Source organism: Chelonia mydas, chromosome 27 (genome assembly GCF_015237465.2).
Source record: "Chelonia mydas isolate rCheMyd1 chromosome 27, rCheMyd1.pri.v2, whole genome shotgun sequence".
NCBI lineage: Eukaryota > Metazoa > Chordata > Testudines > Cheloniidae > Chelonia > Chelonia mydas.
The window spans coordinates 15,801,027-15,819,276 of record NC_057860.1 but is presented as its reverse complement, the minus strand read 5'-3'; the positions used below and the strand labels follow the sequence as shown (position 1 = coordinate 15,819,276).

Genomic DNA, 18,250 nt, shown 5'->3' with positions numbered 1-18,250 from the left:
TATTTCAGGGGTGCTTTGTCCAGCCTAGTTTTAAGTGCCTCACGTGGCTGGGTTTCCACCAGTGGATGTAGCTGGCACCTAGTCCTACTATTGTAGCATTCAGGTAGCTGCTAGTCCTGCCTTACCTCTGTCCTTTAAAGCATATGGTATCTATCCCACTTTCTGCAGTGCAGTTGAAAATGGTTTTGTCCATTCAGCACTAGCAGCCGAAGTGTTTTCAGCAGCAATTTGATAGAGGCTTTGGGGAACAAGCATTCGCAGCTGGTACTCGTTTTCCTGCTGTGCAAAGGCCCAGGAAATGCTTGTAAGAAATAATAATAAAACATTAGCTGGGCCTGTGCTGTCTGGTCTGTATTGTCTCAAAGACAATTTCGTTTATGGCAATGGGCAGGTGCGGGGTCCTTTGGCAGATATCTTATGGACATGCCCTTTGCGGTCTCCGCACTGTGCTAGTGACCTGACGGTGTGTTACGGCAGGTCTGTCTGAGCGAGGCTCGGGACTCTGTCCCTATTTGTGTGTTCCAGAGAGCAGAGTTAACACTTAGCTAAGAGGAATTGGAAGAGTGGGCAGTGTGCACACAATCGCTAGTTGCCACCCTGATTCCAGCTCTGTCCCTGGGAGACTGTCTTGGGCTGTGATGGAAATGTTTCCTGATATTCAGCCTACAACTTCCCGTGACCATTCAAGTGAACTGGCTGGTTTTGGTTCTATCCCCTGGGATCACACCCTAGTTTTCTCCCATCCTATGCTCTTCGGAGACTTGCAGCTGTTTTTCATTCCCTCCTGCCCCCATCTACATTACCTAACATTTTCCACTCTTTCACCTCCACTGGTGGTGCCAATGCAGAGAAGGGTCTTGATGCTGCCGCTGTGGTCACATAGACCTGCTCTGAGCAGGGTTGGCATCAAGGTGTTAGCGCACTAGCAGCTGCTGGAGCCCTGTCTATACTGGAGCCCCAGGGGAGCTGGACCCTTGGGAGCAATGGCAGAAGCCGCCGTAGTTGCTATTTGTCCAAGCAATGCACGTTTACCTCTCATCATCGCTTTTTGCGAATCAGCTCGAGTCATTTGTGCTGCACTTTTTAGTTCCTGGTGCTTTATTGGCATATTCCTGGCTGGAGCAAATGAAATGGTCACATGCTCTTGGAGTGTTAAAAACAGGTTACAAAAAATTTGTACCAAAGGAAACTTTCCCTTCCTAAGTGGTGTCGATCAGAGAGCTGCTCCTGCACTTGCTGCTACCGCCCCTGCCCCAGTATGGCTCCGGCTGGAGATGCAATAAGTCCCCTCCTGCCCCCCGTGTGCCATGGGGCAGTCAGGACAGTCGTTTTAAATTACACTAAACCACCTCTTTTACGTCAGCGTTTAAGAGTTACAGCACAGATGTGCTCCCTGCTGTGCAACAAGAGTGACCTCCTGTGGCAATCCAGGCGGCTCCTAAGTGCGGTGCCCATGGGCCTGTCCCCAGGAAGGACTGTCGGCTCTTCCTAGTTCAACTTGCATCTACGGTCAGCGATACATATTGGTCACTGTGAGTCCCAACAGTTGGGATTCCGGGTGGGATCAACTCCCTTCCAACAGGCTGGAACCCTCTTTGCCGGGTTTCTGCTTGTTACTTCGGGTTTTCTCAGCACTATCCCTCTACTGCTGGGAAACTCAGAGGGGCAGTTCGCTTCAGACAGTTTCTCTGTTCAGTCCCCTTTGAGTCACTTCCAGTTTTTCGTGGGACTTTATCTCCCCTCTCCAGAAGGGAGGAAGCTGTGCACTTCATTTTTGGGGCTGGTGAATGGTGGGGCTAGCAGCTACTATCCCTGGGGGGTAGCTCTCTGTTTAGCAGCTGTAGAATCTGACACTGGTGGCTGCAGCTGACAGGCCAGGTCCCTGCACTGTCTTCTCCACTTATCTGTGATACCAGGGAAATCCTTGTCTGGTTTCACTCCCCTGCATGATTTTCACTAGCCTTGAACTTTGGTTTGTAGAGTTAACTGGAAAAAAGAACAAAACAACTTGCGCAAAAACTATCCGTTTGCAAGTTTCCTAACTAGGTTTAAATGCGGACCCCTAGATCTCTCCCGAGAACATACCTCTGCAACTAGACACTGTGCTGCATCTTATTGTTCCTTAACCTGCAGAGCCTGATGTCTCCACGCCCCGGCTTCTTGACAATACAGATGAAAAACTTTGGATATGGAACACTTTCAACCCCTGAGGAAGAGCAGCGTTGTTCCAGCCCAACCTGGCAAAGATTAGTGCTATTGTCTCCTTTGGTGTCACTGTCAGTTTCCCCTGCCCCCATTAGTTTCTGACAAGACTAGAGGTGGTGGCAGCATGAAGATCTCTCTTTAATCTGTTAATATGCAAGTAATACGGTAGCTGGTTGTTTAGACCCAAAATATTGCCTAAAAGTTAGAACTTCCTCCAGACCATAAACTTCTCTTTTTACCTGTAATAAAATAAACTCCCTGCTCTAGCCAAGGTGAGAACACGAGCTGTTATTTTCTAGTTCCTTAAGAAACCAAGTGAGTTTTTTCCTCTTCCTCCTGCAGTAGCAGCAAAGAGATGCTATTCTCTGGGCTGGGCTGGCTGACCTACCTCACTGATGCTGTGAACAAAGTAACAGTAATAATATGTATTAGTATCTGTAAATTAGCTCTGTGTCCTCACCGCCCCTGTAGGTGTAGGTGCTGTCTACATTACAAAGTGCAGCTATGCTGTGATCTGTTTTCAGGATTCATCTATATTAGAAATACCACCAAGACTTGCCTCTGACAGTGACATTATCTGTGGACCATGATTAGAGAGCTCAGTTGTTCCTAGATCACAGTCCTGTGCGCTGCCTGCTAGATCACTCTTACAGCGTACAGAAAATGAGCTACGTTCCTTTCAGCTCTATTAGACACACAAAAGTTAGCCTTTTCACATAAAATCCATCTTTCCCAAGTGGACAAGGGCAAAAGCCAGTAAATACATCATGTTTCTCCCTTTGTTTGTATAACCCAGTTCAAAGTTCTCATTGCTTTTAGAAGCATCTTTTCAACAAGAAAAGCAAAGCTGTATTCAAAACACACAAACCACTTACAAGTGAGCAAATTTGATCTCTGCTGTCCAAATCTAGCATTTAAAATGCATGAAACAGAGTACATGTAAATGTCGAGAATTTCCATGTTGCTTATCTCTGCTAGGCAGAGAAATACATATTTTCACTAAGCAGAGGGAGTAGGGTTGCCATGTCTCTGTGTGTATGTGATATACATTTTTCCTGCATCATAGTGCCATGATACAAAATATATATCAGGGGACTATCCCATGGAAATCGAAATGGATGTCGGAGCAGCTCTTCTGAATCATGTTGTGAGGTCCCTTTTACAAGCCCGGTCTTAAATACTCACAGTGAGATTGCAAGTCTCAATTTCTGAACTGCGCAGTCTTTCTTCTAGTACTTTAGCCTCATTTAGACTAAAGTTCAGCACCTACTTCTACAACTTCTTGCTAAGTCTCCTTTATTTCTATTTTAAAAGTTTCTATAGGATTTTGATCATCTCATTTTAAACCTCAACAGATGAGCTGCTGCAGTCTGACTCTCATTTTCCTTACAGATTGTTCAGATTTATATTTATATACATAGGGATTTTTTTTTCCTCTGTGGTCTAACTAGAACATCTCACCATAGTCAGTGGCTTGGTTCCTTAATTTGTTTCATACAGAAATGCTTAAAGGGATACTGTCAACTTGAATCTGGTCTCAGATTTAATTTTTATTTTCTTTTTTAAAAGCCCAAGCTTTTATAAAAATGTGAGACTAAAATAAATGTTTCCACCATTTTAAAAAAAATTCAGACAAACAGGTTTTTTGGAAAGGCTCAAAACCCGAGCAATGCAGAGCCATAAACTTGACAATGAAACTGATATAAACAAAAGATGAACCATTGGCTAAGTCCACATAAATTGCATCCACAATTTTTTTTAAAGGGTAACATTAAAATCTATTAATCTATTCTTTGGCTCCATGCTATTTAATATCTTTATCATTGACCTGGCTAAAAACCCCAAAGTCATCACCAATAAAGTTTGCAGATGACAGAAAAATTGGAGGAGTAAACAATGAAGAGGACAGATCTCTGATTCAGAGCGATCAGGATCACTCGGTAAACTGGGCACAAGCAAATAATGTGCATTTTAATGTTGTTTTTCTAGAAGATTTGCTCTAGGAATTATTTTGGGACAGTTCTATGACCTGTGCAATATAGGTCAGACTACACGATCACAAGGGTCCCTTCTGGCTTTAGAATCTATCTATGAGTCTCCTCACCCAGCTAAGAGAAATACAAAAAGTGAATAAAGAGCATAATATTCCATAATATTGAATGTTCCTAGTAACCTAGGGAAATAAATGTACCTGCTTGAAATGTGTTTTCAAGTTGACCAAGTCGCTCTAAAGTTCTGGGGCCTAATTGTTCCATCAGCAGGATCAGTCAATGGGAATTGTGTGTGTTCTATTGACAGGATAATGGGGGGCAGCTCCATGTCCCTCTAGTTCTAACCTCTTCTTCCATTATTGGAGCTTTATCTGATGGATAGGGCTCCTTGTCTGTCACGGAGGTTGCAGAAGTCACAGATTCCGTGACTTTCCACGACCTCCATGACTTCTGCAGCCACGAGTGTGGCTGACCCTGTGCTCAGGTAGACCTGGGGACAGCCACACCGGCCGCCGCTCAAGTTGCTCTGCAGCCAACCGCTCGGGCGGCCCCGCAGCCAGCGGCATCGGCCGCTACTGGAGCAGCCCTGGGGCCAGCCACACCGGCCGCTGCTTGGACAGCCCCAGGCAGCTGGCCCCGGGGACTGCCTGAGCAGCGATCCTGGGGGTGGCAGGAGCAGCTGCTGCTCGGCAGCCTCCAGCAGCGGTCCTAGGGGCAGCCAGAGCAGTGGCAGTTGGGCGGCCCCGGGGGTGCCCAGAGCAAGCAGCCACTGCTCAGTGGCCCCCAGCAGCTGGTGCTTTTGACTCTCCCCAGCAGAGCCGCGGCCCTCCCTGTGCCCCCCCTCCGCAGCAGTGGCCCGCCAGGTGCCCCCCAGAGCAGTGGCCCCCCACCTAAGATTTAGTCAGGGATATTTATAGTACAAGGCCGTGAATTTTTATTTATTGCCCGTGACCTGTCCATGACTTTTACTAAAAATACCTCTGACTCCATACATCTGATGAAATGGGTTCTAGCCCACGAAAGCTTAGGCTCAAATAAATTTGTTAGCCTCTAAGGTGCCACAAGGACTCCTCGTTATTTTTCCCGACTAAATCGTAGCCTTACTGATGGAGCTAGCAGTGATAGATCTCGATTGGTGCTTCTGGCTGCTCTAACCCCTTGCAGTGAAACTTGATGTAGGGTGCTGGTTCTCGGGTTTTGAAGCAAAGGATTCTTGCTTCTTGCCCTACTCATGTTTGTGTGCTCTGTATGTGTGTGTTAATTTGCTCTGACAATTGTCCAAAGGCCTGGTACTGATGATGTGTCAGTGCAGTGGAACTGGACAATCAGGTGCCGGTTGTAGGCACTATGTGTCCTAACCCTTGTCCTATGGTTTTGCTGTGGGAATCATAGGTGCCGACTCCGTGGGTGCTCTGGGGCTGGAGCACGGCAGCTTCCCCCCCACCCCCCGCCCAGCTCACCACCGCCTCGGCTCCGCCTCCACCTTCTCCCCTGAGCGCAACACATGCCCACGTTTCCCCCCTAGCTCCCAGCGCTTGTGCCGCAAAACAGCTGTTTTGCGCGGCTGGGAGGGAGGGGGTGGAGGGGGAACGCGGCACGCTTGGGGAAGAGGTGGGGCCGGGGCGGGCATTTGGGGAAGGGGTCCAGTAGGGGCAGGGAGGGGGCGAAGTTGGGGCAGGGACTTTGGGAAAAGGGTTGGAATGGGGGGGCGGGGCAGGGGCGGGGAAGGGGTGGAGTCAGGGCAGGGCGGGAGGACGCGAGTACCCACTGGCGCTGGGGAAAGTTGGCGCCTATGGTGGGAATATGATGAAAGCCCCTCGAGTTGTGTGGCAGCTGAGGCCCCCTTTGAAGCCTGATGCCAGCCTCATGGAATCTGTGGCAGGTTCTGTTTGGGATGCCCTGAGCTCCGGGGTGGCTAATATGGGCTTCAGCCACTGCTTGTACTTTACCTAACTGCCTGTATCCTTCTGATTAGCATCCCAGATTGTTCTGTGTGACTCCTTGGGAGGTAAAGCGTCCCTGGTTTCTGAAGAGACAAGTCTGGTTTCTCGCCTTCAGGCCTCACTCTAGATTTCTAAGGAGGAAACTGGAGCTGTGCTTAGCCTTATCCTGTTAAATTTGCATGAGTGATGCGATTTGGAGGAAAAGGAGCATCTTTTATGTCGTGATGAACCTGCCTTGATTTGCCTACTTTTGAGCAGTTTGTTCTGAACCCAAAATGTGGACTTTTGCCTCCAGTGAAGAAAGATGTGCAGATCACCCCGCCTTCCCTCCCTACACATTCACCCATGCCTAACTACTGGGAGTCTGGGACGTTCTTCAGAGTAGCAGCCGTTCTTGATTGCTAGAGAATTTGTCGACACTGACAAGCTTACAGCAGCACAGCTGTACTGTCCTGTGCCTCTGTAGATCTCCCGTGTAGCTGCTTCCCCAAACCACCCCCAACAAGCGGCGGTAGCTACGTTGGCAGACGAGCGTCTCGCACCGACATAGCGCTGCTACAAAACATAGCTGCTGCTTGTGTTGACTCGTGGCATTAATTCAAGCCAGCTCTTTGAACCCTGGTGAAATGGAAAGAGTCTCAAAATTCAATGACAAGCTACACAAGTGTTGCCAAAGTGTAAAGGTGACAGGAGAGATCATGTGTCTCTCAGAGGTGTGTACAGCCCAAGCACCTGCCCAGGACAGGGCCTCACACCGTATCTAAGCCTTAGTCCCCTGGGTCCAGGGTCCTTGAGACTGAGTGATGCCTGACTTGCCAGAGCTGCTAGAGGGCAACATGCATGTCTCAGCAGAGCTCCAGGGAACCAGACTTGGAAACATGCTGCATTGGCTCACAGGGAGCGCCTTTGTGGGGACTTGTGATGTGTTTATAACTTGTTGACTGTCGTCCTGACCTCCTCATTACTGACAGTTTTCTTTAACATTTTGCATGTTGTACCAGCACGGTGCAGCCCTACGGGGCAGTCTAATGCAGATGAGGTGCCAGTGTGTCTGGACTTGTTCAGACAAACTGGGAAGGCAAGCAAGAAAATGCAGGTGACTAGAAGGATAATTAGATCTTCCTGCTTTGGCGGAAAAGCAATAGCTCTGGAGGCTTTTCATTTGAAAATTGAAGGCGTATTCTTCTGTGTGAGAAGGTAGGGTGGGAAGGTAAACTTAGGGGGAGGGGTGTTTGCGCAGAATTGAATGCAGATGTGCAGCTATTCTGAGGAAGTTCGTTGGGTGTGGGCACTGCAAACTCCCGATATGTTGCTTAGGGCTGAAATCTCTGCACAATGTAAGCTCAGACTGGCTGGAAAAGAGTTAGTTGTGTATTGGTACAAGTGCCAATTTCTGAGCAGCAAATGCTATGCTGAAACCAGGATTTGATTCCTATACTGATTGCCTCAGTCTCTTTGCTGTTCTTAGTAGCTCACGAATAGCTCACGAAAGCTTATGCTCAAATAAATTTGTTAGTCTCTAAGGTGCCACAAGTACTCCTTTTCTTTTTGCAGATACAGACTAACATGGCTCCTACTCTGAAACCTTAGTAGAAGTGTGTCTTCTCATCCAGAAATTAAGGGTGTTCTAGAATAAATACAGCTAGATGTTGTTGCTTTTGAAGACAAAGCTGGGTTGGTACCTTTATTTTTTATATTTTTGTCCCATAAGGGAGACGATTATGAGAGAAGAACTTCAACAACACTGTACATCCTAGGTTGATGGCAGTCTATTTGAAGTTAGGCTGGACCAACATGGCTCTCAGTACCTGGAAAGACACTGAACAAATTATTAATCAATTTGTTAGCATCTGGAGGATTACAGGGTTATAAGGAGACGCAAACTAGGGAAATGTGATCTAGAGGAAATTACTATAAGGTGGGTGCAAAGCTGGCTGAATGATCGTATTCGAAGAGTCCTTATCAATGGTTTACTGTCAAACTGGGAAGATGTATCTAGTGTGGTCATGCAGGGGTCTATCCTGGGTCCAGTACTAATCAATATTTTCATTAATGACTTGGATAATGGAGTAAGAGTATACTTATAAAATTTGCAAATGACACCAAGATGGGAGGGGTTGCAAGCACTTTGGAGGACAGGATTAAAATTCAAAATGACCTTGATAAACTGGAGAACTGGTCTGAAATCAATAAAATGAAATTCAATAAAGTCAATGCAAAGTACTACACTTAGGAAGAAAAAATTAAATGCACAACTACAAAATGGGGGCTAACTGGCTAGGTGGTCGTACTGCTGAAAAGGATCTGGGGTTAGAGTGGATCACAAATTGAACATGGATCAATGTGATATAATTGCAAAAGAGGCTAATACCATTCTGGGGTGAATTAACAAGAGCATCATATATAAGACATGGGAGGTAATTGTCCTGCTCTACTTGGCATTGGTGAGGCCTCAGCTGAAGTCCTGGGTCCAGTTCTGGGCACCACACTTCAAGAAGGATGTGGACCAATTGGAGACCATCCAGAGGAGAACAACAAAAATGATCAAGGGTTTAGAAAACCTCAGCTCTGAGGAGAGGTTAAAAAACCTTGGAATGTTTAGTCTTAAGAAAAGAAGACTGAGGGGTGACCTGATAAGTCTTCAAACCTGTCAAGGGCTGTTCTAAGGAGGGTGGGGATCAATTGTTCTCCATCTCCTCTGAAAGTAGGGCAAGCAGTAATCAGCTTAAACTGCAACAAGGGAGATTTAGGTTAAATATTAGGAAAAAAAAATCTAACTAAGGCTAGTTAAGCACTGGAATAGGCTTCCAAGGGAGGTTGTGGAATCCCTGTCATGGAAGGTTTTTAAGAACAGGGCCCTGGACTAGATGACCTCTCATGCTCCTTTGAGCGCTACATTTCTATTCTCATATAGCTACAGCAGAAGGAAAATGGCACAAATAACCTGGGAGGAGGGTGTGTCTACAGAATCATTATAATTGGAAAATCTGACTGAATTACTCCTTCTCTGAATGTTTGAGGGGAATGTTCATTAAAGCTCTTCCTAGCAAAAAAGAAAAGCGGAACAAGAGCAAATCCCTATCTGCCTATTCCCTGAAACTGAAAAGACGTATAACTGGAGGGTGCCTATCTAAGGTATTAGTAGAACAGGAATGGGCTGTAGAATTACGGCACTATTAATATAAGTTTGTAGGCTGGAATACCCTTTCCAGGGCATGCCCATAGAATTTGCTGTGTCAGCTCTCCTGGTTAAGTGGTTTAGTCCTTGTTCCTTTACTGTATGTTTTACTCTATTTTATTGTTATTTATATTGTGATAGTGCCTAGGCAACTCAGTCATGGACCAGGGCCCCTGGTTCAATCCCAGAACAAAGAGACAGTCCCTGCCACCAAAAGCTCACAGTTTTATGACCAGAAACAGGTAGATACAAGTAGGCGGAGAGCACAAGATAACAGTGAGTCACCGGGAGTCAGCATGATAGGCAGCTGCCCAGCACACCAGCTGCCTCACCATTGTCAGGCTTTTCACAGGCCTCGTGTGGAAGGAGGATTCTAGGATTTAAGTCTGTTTAATTGAATGTTTGTGTTAGCTGTAAGAAAAGTTGAAACAATAAAGCCTGAGAGGGGTGATTAAGATTCTGACCACCCTACAGGCTTGTAACCAGTTAGTGGCTCCATAAGGTGATTTGTGACCCATAATGCACAACATGGTTAAAACTTGCTTACCAACCAAAGTGGTGACAGTGTTTTGTCCCTGCCAGAGCCCTAGTCTGGCGCACAGATGGCTATCTGTAACCAGGTCATCACACAGTGGACAGGGCGCCCTAAGTATATTTGTGTAACCAGTTTGGCTGGGTGTACTTACTCCCAGCTGCCTGTGAAGTAGGGTTCCCCAGGGTGCATTGTTCTGTATGTCCTCTGGGCACTATATCCCCTACAAATCATGGATTTGCACTGCTACAAACATGGTCATGATACAGAAAATTTGCTGTGTGCAGACACAAAGTGTTACTTGTAACCAGCTATGGCCACTGCACAACCGGCTATGGCAACTGCACATCTGCCTGGGTACAAAATCACAGTTAAGCGCTGCAGTGCGGAGAAGGCAAACATGAATTCATGTCTACTTGTCTCCTGGTGCCTCAACCTGAGTTGAGGCATCTCCATGAAAACTTACAAATGTATGCTTTAAAGAGGCTCAAAGAATTCTTATCAGAAGAAAGCAAAGAGCCGTCCCTGGAAAGGATTCTTCATTTGTTCTAGATTCTTCATTTGTGTCTCTGGAGTAGAGGCCGTGGGGATCTCTGCACATGAGGTTTTACAGCTTTCTCCAAAGTCTAAGCTTTCATTTAAAATAATAATAATAATTAATAATTCTAGCCCTTTGGGATGTGGGGAGAAATCAGAGTGTAAACTGCCTAGCTGTTGTCTTTTCATCCCTGCAGATAAACAAGTGTGGCTTGATGAGGCATTAATTCTTGAAGTCTTGTTATTACTATTGAGTTGCTAACGCTGTTAACCATTTCATTGCTCTTCGTGCTCCCACAAGATGGGATGGTCCACGGGGAATGAGGCTGCAGATATTCAAACACCTTTATCAGACAGTTTCTGGATAATTCAAAAACCATGGAGGCACTTGCTATTGTCATTATGATGAGTGCTGTTTTCAGTATCTTCAGCAGGAAGTGCAGGCCTCCTGCAGTGTGACTGTGAGCTGTTTAGTGTTGTCTTTGTGAAGAGAGAGGTCAGGTGTTTGGCAGGTCATATAAGATGCCAATATGCTACAATTTTCTCCTAAATTTCCCACGTGAGAGATCATGCATACAGAGGGGAAGCTTTCTCTCCCTTTCTCCCACACATACATGCAAAGTTTAAACGCTTTCTCTGAAATGCTCCTTCTCCTGTTAGTAACTTACAAACTCCAGCCTTCCCCATGAGTGCCAAGCAATCTGCTTTTTCTGGAATGATTGCTTTGCAAAGGCTACGTCCATGCAGAGACATAAATGTTTCTTGCTTCTCTCAGGACCTTGGCATATCGTTCTCAACTTGAGTTTCTCAGTCAGTAGCTATTTGTGCCACAATGAATTCTCTAAGATTCCTGGGTATTGGGAAATAATGAACCCTAGTTAGAAAGAGCAAATAAACCTAAATAGTCATCTTGACTTCGAAGAAAAGAGGGAAAGAAACGGAGGCCTGATCTACACTACAAACATAGGTTGACAGAAGCCACCTTATGTCAACCTAATAATGTGTGTGTCTATAGTACCGGGTCCCTACCGCTGACCTAATTCGCCTGTAATGTCGACTTAAGTACTCCACCTCTGCGAGAGACATAGCGCTTAGTTCGATGTTGATGGGTCAACAGAGAGGTGGTGTAGACACAACATTGTGTAAGTCGACCGAATTAGCCTCCAGGGGGTATCCCACAATGCTCTGGAGACTGATTGCTCTGGAGATCGTTTTCAACTCCGCTGCACAGCAGCCAAGTACACAGGAAACAGCACCTTCCCTGTTAAAGCCCCGGGAACTTTTGAATTTCCATTTCCTGTTTGATCAGCATGGAGAGCTCGCCAGCCCAGCTGATCATGGTAACTCAATGCCCCAAACATGCTCCAGCCTGGAAGTTGTGGATCTTATTCGTCTATGGGGAGAAGAGTCTGTGCAGGCACATCTCCTATCCAGCCGAAGAAATGAAGACATCTGTGAAAAGCTTGCGCAGGGCCTGGGAGAGAAGGGCTACACCAGGGGCATGCAACAGTGCCATGTGAAAATCAAAGAACTTAGGCAGGTGTACCAGAAGACAAGTGAGGTGATCAGTCATTCTGGTTCTGCACCACTGATATGCCACTTCTACAATGAGCTGCATGCGATTCTCAGCAGTGACCCCACCACTGCCCCCAAACGCAATGTGGATACCTCCCAGGAGTCTGAGTCCTGGGCCACCTCAGGCAACAACGAGGAGGACATTCTGGACGAGGAGAATGTGGGACATGCAAGTGGTGGATCCATTCTCCCCAAGAGCCAGGAGCTACTTTTAATCCCATAGCCCAGCAAGTCACAGGACAGCATGATGGCCAAGCATGATTCTGGGGACAGCACCTCTGGTGAGTATGCAATTCCAACCAAACTGTAGGGGTTACATGCTCTTATACTTTATGTTTAAGATGAAGAAAAAGTGAGGTGCGGTGGGAATCTGCTTCCCAGTGGCCACTCCTACTACGCAGAGGGTGCACCCCGGAAAAGACTGTTTATGTGCACAGGGATGGTCTGGGAATCCTCCATGGAGACCTCCAGGAAACTTTTGGAGGTACTCTGCAATCCTTTGCAGAAGGTTTCTGGGGAGGACTGCCTTATTTCTTCCACCACGGTACAACACTTTCCCACGCCACTCCAGCATTAACTCTGCTAGCTTCATTGTAGCACACAGCATAGCAGGATAAGGACCAGGTCTGTACCCAGACTCCTGCAGCATCTGCTCCCTTGCCACCTCTGTCACCCTCAGGAGACTGATATAACATAGGGTCACCTAGGGGAGACTGTGGACGTTTTCATTACAAATGCTCGGATCACAAACAATCATCCGTGGTGATTTCCGAGTCCCTCAACTACGTTTCCCTAACATGCCAGTGTTTTGGTTGGCAGGGAATTCAGTATCTGCAAGCCCAGGGCGACTGTTGCCTGCAGCGTTAAGGGAAGGGGAGGGTGGGCTTCCTGTGTTTTCTCGTGGCCGCAACGCCCCCCCCCCCCGCCCCACACACTTTGGAGCTGCCTCAGATAAAAAAACCTCAATTTGGGAGGCTTAACGCTGGTCCCCAGTCTCCAAGCACCGTCCGTGTTGCTAAAGGGAAGAGGCATTGTCCACTTACCCACCTGTGCTCCCAATGCGCGTTTCCCACAAGTTGCAGCACAAGGCCCGTCGCCCATGCCACTGGGACATACTCACCACGGCAGGAACAGCAAACAGATTTATTGAATGGCTAGAGATTCTGATTATGTTCTGGCTTGCACTTGAGTGTAATAAGGGGAAGAATATTTAAATAGCATCTTTGTACCAGACCCCAGGTATGCACTGACGATGGTTGCCTTGTGCTTTGCACGCCTTACAGTGGAAAGCTTGGCCTTCAGCACAGCCTCTACACCAGCAGAGAGGCTTTTGCAGATTAGAGGATGGAAAAAGAGACCGTGTGATGACTTGTTCAGCGAGATAATGAACGCGTCTGGGACAGCGGACATGGAGCTCAGAGCCTGGAGGATTTCATTGTCTGAAAAACGACATGGACAGAGAGAGCAGGAGAGCATCCCAGGAGCACGAGCGGGCCACGCAGGATGAGATGCTGCGGATTATGAGGAACCAGTCAGACATGTTGGAGCGTCTGGTTGAGCTTCAAGAAAAACAGCATGAGGCTAGACCCCTGTAAAATGGCCTGCAAACATCACCCTATTCCCAATTGCCCTCCCCCAAACGTTCCAGGAGGCGGGGTGGGGGGGAAAGATGCAGTATCCCTTCCACTCAACACCAGGGGAGGGCACTAAGAACAAAAGGTGGCCATTGGAAGACCTCTGATGGGCAGGACTTCTGTGCTTTCACAGACAAGCTGACTTGGTTTCTCCCCTCCCAATTTTATCCCACGGTTTACCCAAGGTTAAAGTATTTCCCTTCTCTTTCAGTTTCTGTATGTTTGTGCAATAAAAGTCAATGTTTTGAGAATGAAATGCTCTTTATTTATTGCGAGCATGAGGGTGTGGGGGGGGAAGGGGAGGTGCAGGGAAAATGATGCAACAGAGGAGGTGGTATGGGAAGGCACAACGCAGATAAACAGTGCACATTACTGTGGCTCATTACTGAACCAGGTTTTCAAACCTCCTGGCGACAGAGCTGCTCGCTGGGTTCTTCTTATTGCCCTGGTATCTGGCTGCTCAAAATTGGCTGTCAACCTATCTGCCTCCACGCCCCACCCCTGCGGAAACTTCTCTTCCTTGGCCTCACAGATATTGAGCACACAGCAGGCAGCGATAACAATGGGGATGTTGCTTTCACTGAGGTCTAACCCAGTAAGCAAACTGCTCCAGTGACTCTTTAAATGCCCAAAGACACATTCCACCACCATTCTGCACTTGCTCAGCCTATTGTTGAACCGGTCCTTACTGCTGTCCAGGTGGCCGGTGCACGGCTTCATTAGCCATTGGAGCCGGGGGGCTGGGTCTCCCAGGATCACTATTGGCTTTTCAACATCATCAGTTCAGGCTTTTCAACATCCCACACTGATGTCGGTGAAACGGCCCCTGTGATCCACGAGTGCTTGCAACACCATAGAAGAGTATTCCTTTCGGTTTATGTACTCTGGCAAGATGGTCTGGTGTCAAGATAGGGATTTGTGTTCCATCTATAGCCCCACTGCAGTTAAGGAACCCCATCCCAGCAAAACCATCCACTATGTCCTGCACATTGCCCAGATTCACTACCCTTCTTAGCAGAAGTCTATTAATGGCCCTGCACACTTGGATCACAACAATACCCACGGTGGATTTACCAACTCTGAATTGACTCCCCCCAGTCTGGCCTTGCAAGCTTCCTCAGAGAGATCGCCACTCGCTTCTCCATGGTCAGAGCAGGTCTCATTTTAGTGTGGCTGCACTTCAGCGCCGGGGAAAGCTCTGCACGAAGTTCCTGGAAAGTGGCCTTCCGCATTCAAAAGTTCTACAACCACTGCTCGTCATCCTGCGGTCATGCTCGTCATAGCTGCATAATGATGCGATCCCACCAGTCACTGCTTGTTTCCCAGGGCCAGAAATGACACTCCACCATGTTCAGCTGCTGTGCAACTGCCAGCAGCAATTGGGAATTGTTTCATTCCTTGGGTTGCAGCAGGGCTGCTTGAATAACGTCACAATGTTCCGGGCGGCGGCTCCTGTCTCAGCTCTGGAAATACTGCAGGATAAGGCTTGAGGAGTTTGTAATGCTCACAACAAGAGTAAATAGCTGAGCTGGGTCCATGCTTCTTGGTCTATGGCGTATGCGCAGCTAAGCCAGGCTTTCAAAAAAGGCACAAAAAACTATGGGTTGAATGCCGTTGCTATCAGGATAGGGAGGGAGAAAACTACATCGTGTGAGGTTGAAGCCATGTTCTCATTCTCATTCCCCCCTGCAACAATATTTTGGTCCCATGAGTCATTGCAAGCCCTTCCCAAAAACCCCTGCAGCTAGTTGCACTGCTTTACACGCCTTACAAGGGCTGCTAGTGAGGACGCACTCCACCGACACGAGTGTGGTATAGACTCACCCAACCGACTTAATTCCTGTGGCGGCTGGAAGTCAGCTTAAATTAAGTCAGCCTAACTTTGTAGTGTAGACGTGCCCTGAATCTGCAGGGGGAAGAACTGCATCAGTGTGCTTGTAATCCCTAAGGGAAACCAGCCCTAAAGAGCCTTCCAGCCGAAAGCTCTGATTTTACACACAGACTCATTTCTGCCTCACTGTTTAATTACAGCTTACTAAGTGCCAGATCTGATTCTCCGCATCTCTCTTTCTCCCTCTTTGCAGCTCAGGTTCCAGACAGCGATGAACAATTTCTGCCTGACTTTCATTCGGAAAACTGTAAGTACCGTGGGAATGTGTTTACGGGGAAGGGGCAGGAGCTGCTTCAACCAAACAAATGTATCAATGAGAAGATCACTGTGCCACATGGAGAGTCAAAGCAAAGGCACGAGCTCCCTCCTGCACCACCCAAAGTAGAGGGATAGTGACCACCTCTCCCCTTCTTGAGAAGACAAAAATATCCCTATCTAATTCCAGTCAAAGGCATTTGGCACATTCCCCTAATTCTGAGGTTCCAAGGCTGTTGGCGTTTGGTGGCAGATGTGTATGGTGGTTAACTGGGCAATTCCAGCCAGCTAAGGAGTGGCATTGGCATGAGATGCAAGGGCGAAACCTTCACCTATAGCCACCAAGCTGAAGGAAATTGGCTTGGATGGAGATGTTCTCACTGGAGGGAGAGGAGAAGAGGGAAAATAAAAAAGGAGGGGAAATCCATCTTTAGTCATAAGTCAATTATTTTTGGTTAGGATCTTATTTCCAAAGCTCTTGAGGTGGGACATTAACAGTACGGAATTGGGGTCTGGGTTACCAATGCCATCAGCTCCTTTAAATCTCTGAAGTCTGGAGTCTGAAGGCACGTACCCACCTTTGGCTATAAATGGAAGTGTTCTGAGAGCTCCCTTGACGTGTTGGGAACCTCCTAATTATCACTTCTGCTGGGCTCTGATAATCAGCTTTGGCACCTGCCACCTGGGCAGGGGATTGGATTAGGAGCTGGGTACTGTGTAGGGGGACTTGGTGCTGCCCAGATTGGAGACACTGTGAAAACTGAACTCTCCTGAGGCCGACCTGCAGTGGAACAATCAGTTTCCTAAATAGATCAATGCTCCAGCCTGATCCTTGTGTTTTACCAAACTTCAATGAAACAATCAAATGGGTGTGTTTGCCCATGTGTGTGGGAGCATTTATATCACCCACCCTCGTTCTAACACTAGAGCACTTCTGTTCACAAAGGAGAGTCTGATACAGGGCGGTTAGTGCAGCACCAGGGAGCTGTCTCTGTATAATAACGGTGCTCAGTCCTTGCAGAGCACTTCCATCCTCCAAGGGCTGGGCAGGCCCTAAGGAACATCTCCGGGAGGGATGGGTACTTTCTAGGTGTGGACCCAGACGCAAGGTCACACAGGCGTCACTGGCAGCGCTGGGAAGAGAGCCCAGGAGTTCCTGCCTCTCCATTCATGGTCCATCCCTTTCTCCACTCCAGGAAGCCCCTGTGCTGACCCCAGCCTGTGTACATGGCACAGGGTGGTATTTTGAGAGCCTAGCTGGATCCTCATCAGAATTAACCTTGTAACTGGGAGCCATTGAACCTGCTGTCCGTTGTCCTGTGCAACTGCCTGTCCCATCCAGCTGATGTTAACAGACTGTTCTGAGTAGAGAGTCTGTGTTCCAGGCTGGCCGAGAGAGCCCAGAGCCTGGCGTGTCAGAGCTTCAGGAAGCCCCGCTCCCTTCTCCAAGCCCCTGCACATGTGAACATCTCACAGTAACTGAGAACAGAGGGAGATGGATGTTTAAAGCCCTTCCAGACAGCTCTGTGCTTTTCCAGGGACGATGCTCCTCAGTCCCCAACAGCTCCAGGGATGGGTTCCCCTCCCCCTTTCTGTGTCTGCTCATGAAAAAAAGGACAACGCACTTTTTCTGATTGCTCCCCTCTCGCCCTCACTGGGATTTGGCTTTGCAGCACTGGCCCAGCATGTGCTCTAAGTCATATGACTTCTTTCTTCCTCCCGCTGACCTGGAGCTGAGGAGAGGGCTCGTCCCATGTTTCATTCTGAATGAATGAGCCAGTTGTAATGTAATAGCCTGTTCCAGCTATTAGGGGCCGGAAAGGGTTGGCCGCTCCTAGCACACTTTGCTTCATGAGGCTTGAATGGAGCTCAGTGTACTGGCCAGTGGGGTTTTTTCTCTCCCTTGACAGCAGCATTTTTGTGGCTGGTTCTGTAGTTTCTGTTTACTCTGTAAAACGAATTGAGCTGTCACAGACAGAAGGGGAAGGAGTGCTCCCGAGCTATGGAAAGAGACGTCTCTCCTCCACCCCTGCTCCTGGGACCTGCACTGTTTGCACAGATGTCATGCTTCAGACACTGAATCTCTCCCAGGTGTGGGACAGGCCCTGGGGGGCGGGGTTGTGGGGGGAGAGGATTCTCTCCTGTTCGGTTGTGCAACAAGCTATTCATGAGCATGCCACTCCACTGTGATTGATGGACGCCTCAGGTTTGGCTGTAGGATCAAGCCCTCAGCAATAAGGACTAGGAGCCTCCCTGCTGTTGCGGGTGTATTTATTTGTGTTGATTTCTACCTGAGGGTCTGGATCCCTTGGGGGTCAGGAGGGATTTGAGGAATAAGCAGATGGGTTCTTCTCCTCTGGGCTGAAAGTCAGAGCAGGTGAAGGGGGTGAGGCTCCAGCTGCCTGTCTCTCCCTCTGATTGCGAATGGATTTGTTTAGAATGACAGGCGTGGCCTAGAGCCACACTGAGGTGATAAGCTGCCCCCTTCTCCAGTCCTGGGATGCCTGCT

General features: G+C 47.9%; 1 protein-coding gene across 6 annotated transcripts in view; it reads left to right on the top strand.

The window, feature by feature from the left end:
* Window positions 1-18,250, top strand: part of ETV4 (ETS variant transcription factor 4) — a 43,480-nt gene that overhangs the window by 5,713 nt on the left and 19,517 nt on the right. For all 6 annotated transcript variants that reach the window (XM_043536903.1, XM_027835010.2, XM_027835009.2 and 3 more), the window contains exon 5: window positions 15,680-15,733. In XM_043536903.1, coding sequence (XP_043392838.1) covers window positions 15,680-15,733 — 54 coding nt within the window. The remainder of the gene's footprint in view (window positions 1-15,679; window positions 15,734-18,250) is intronic.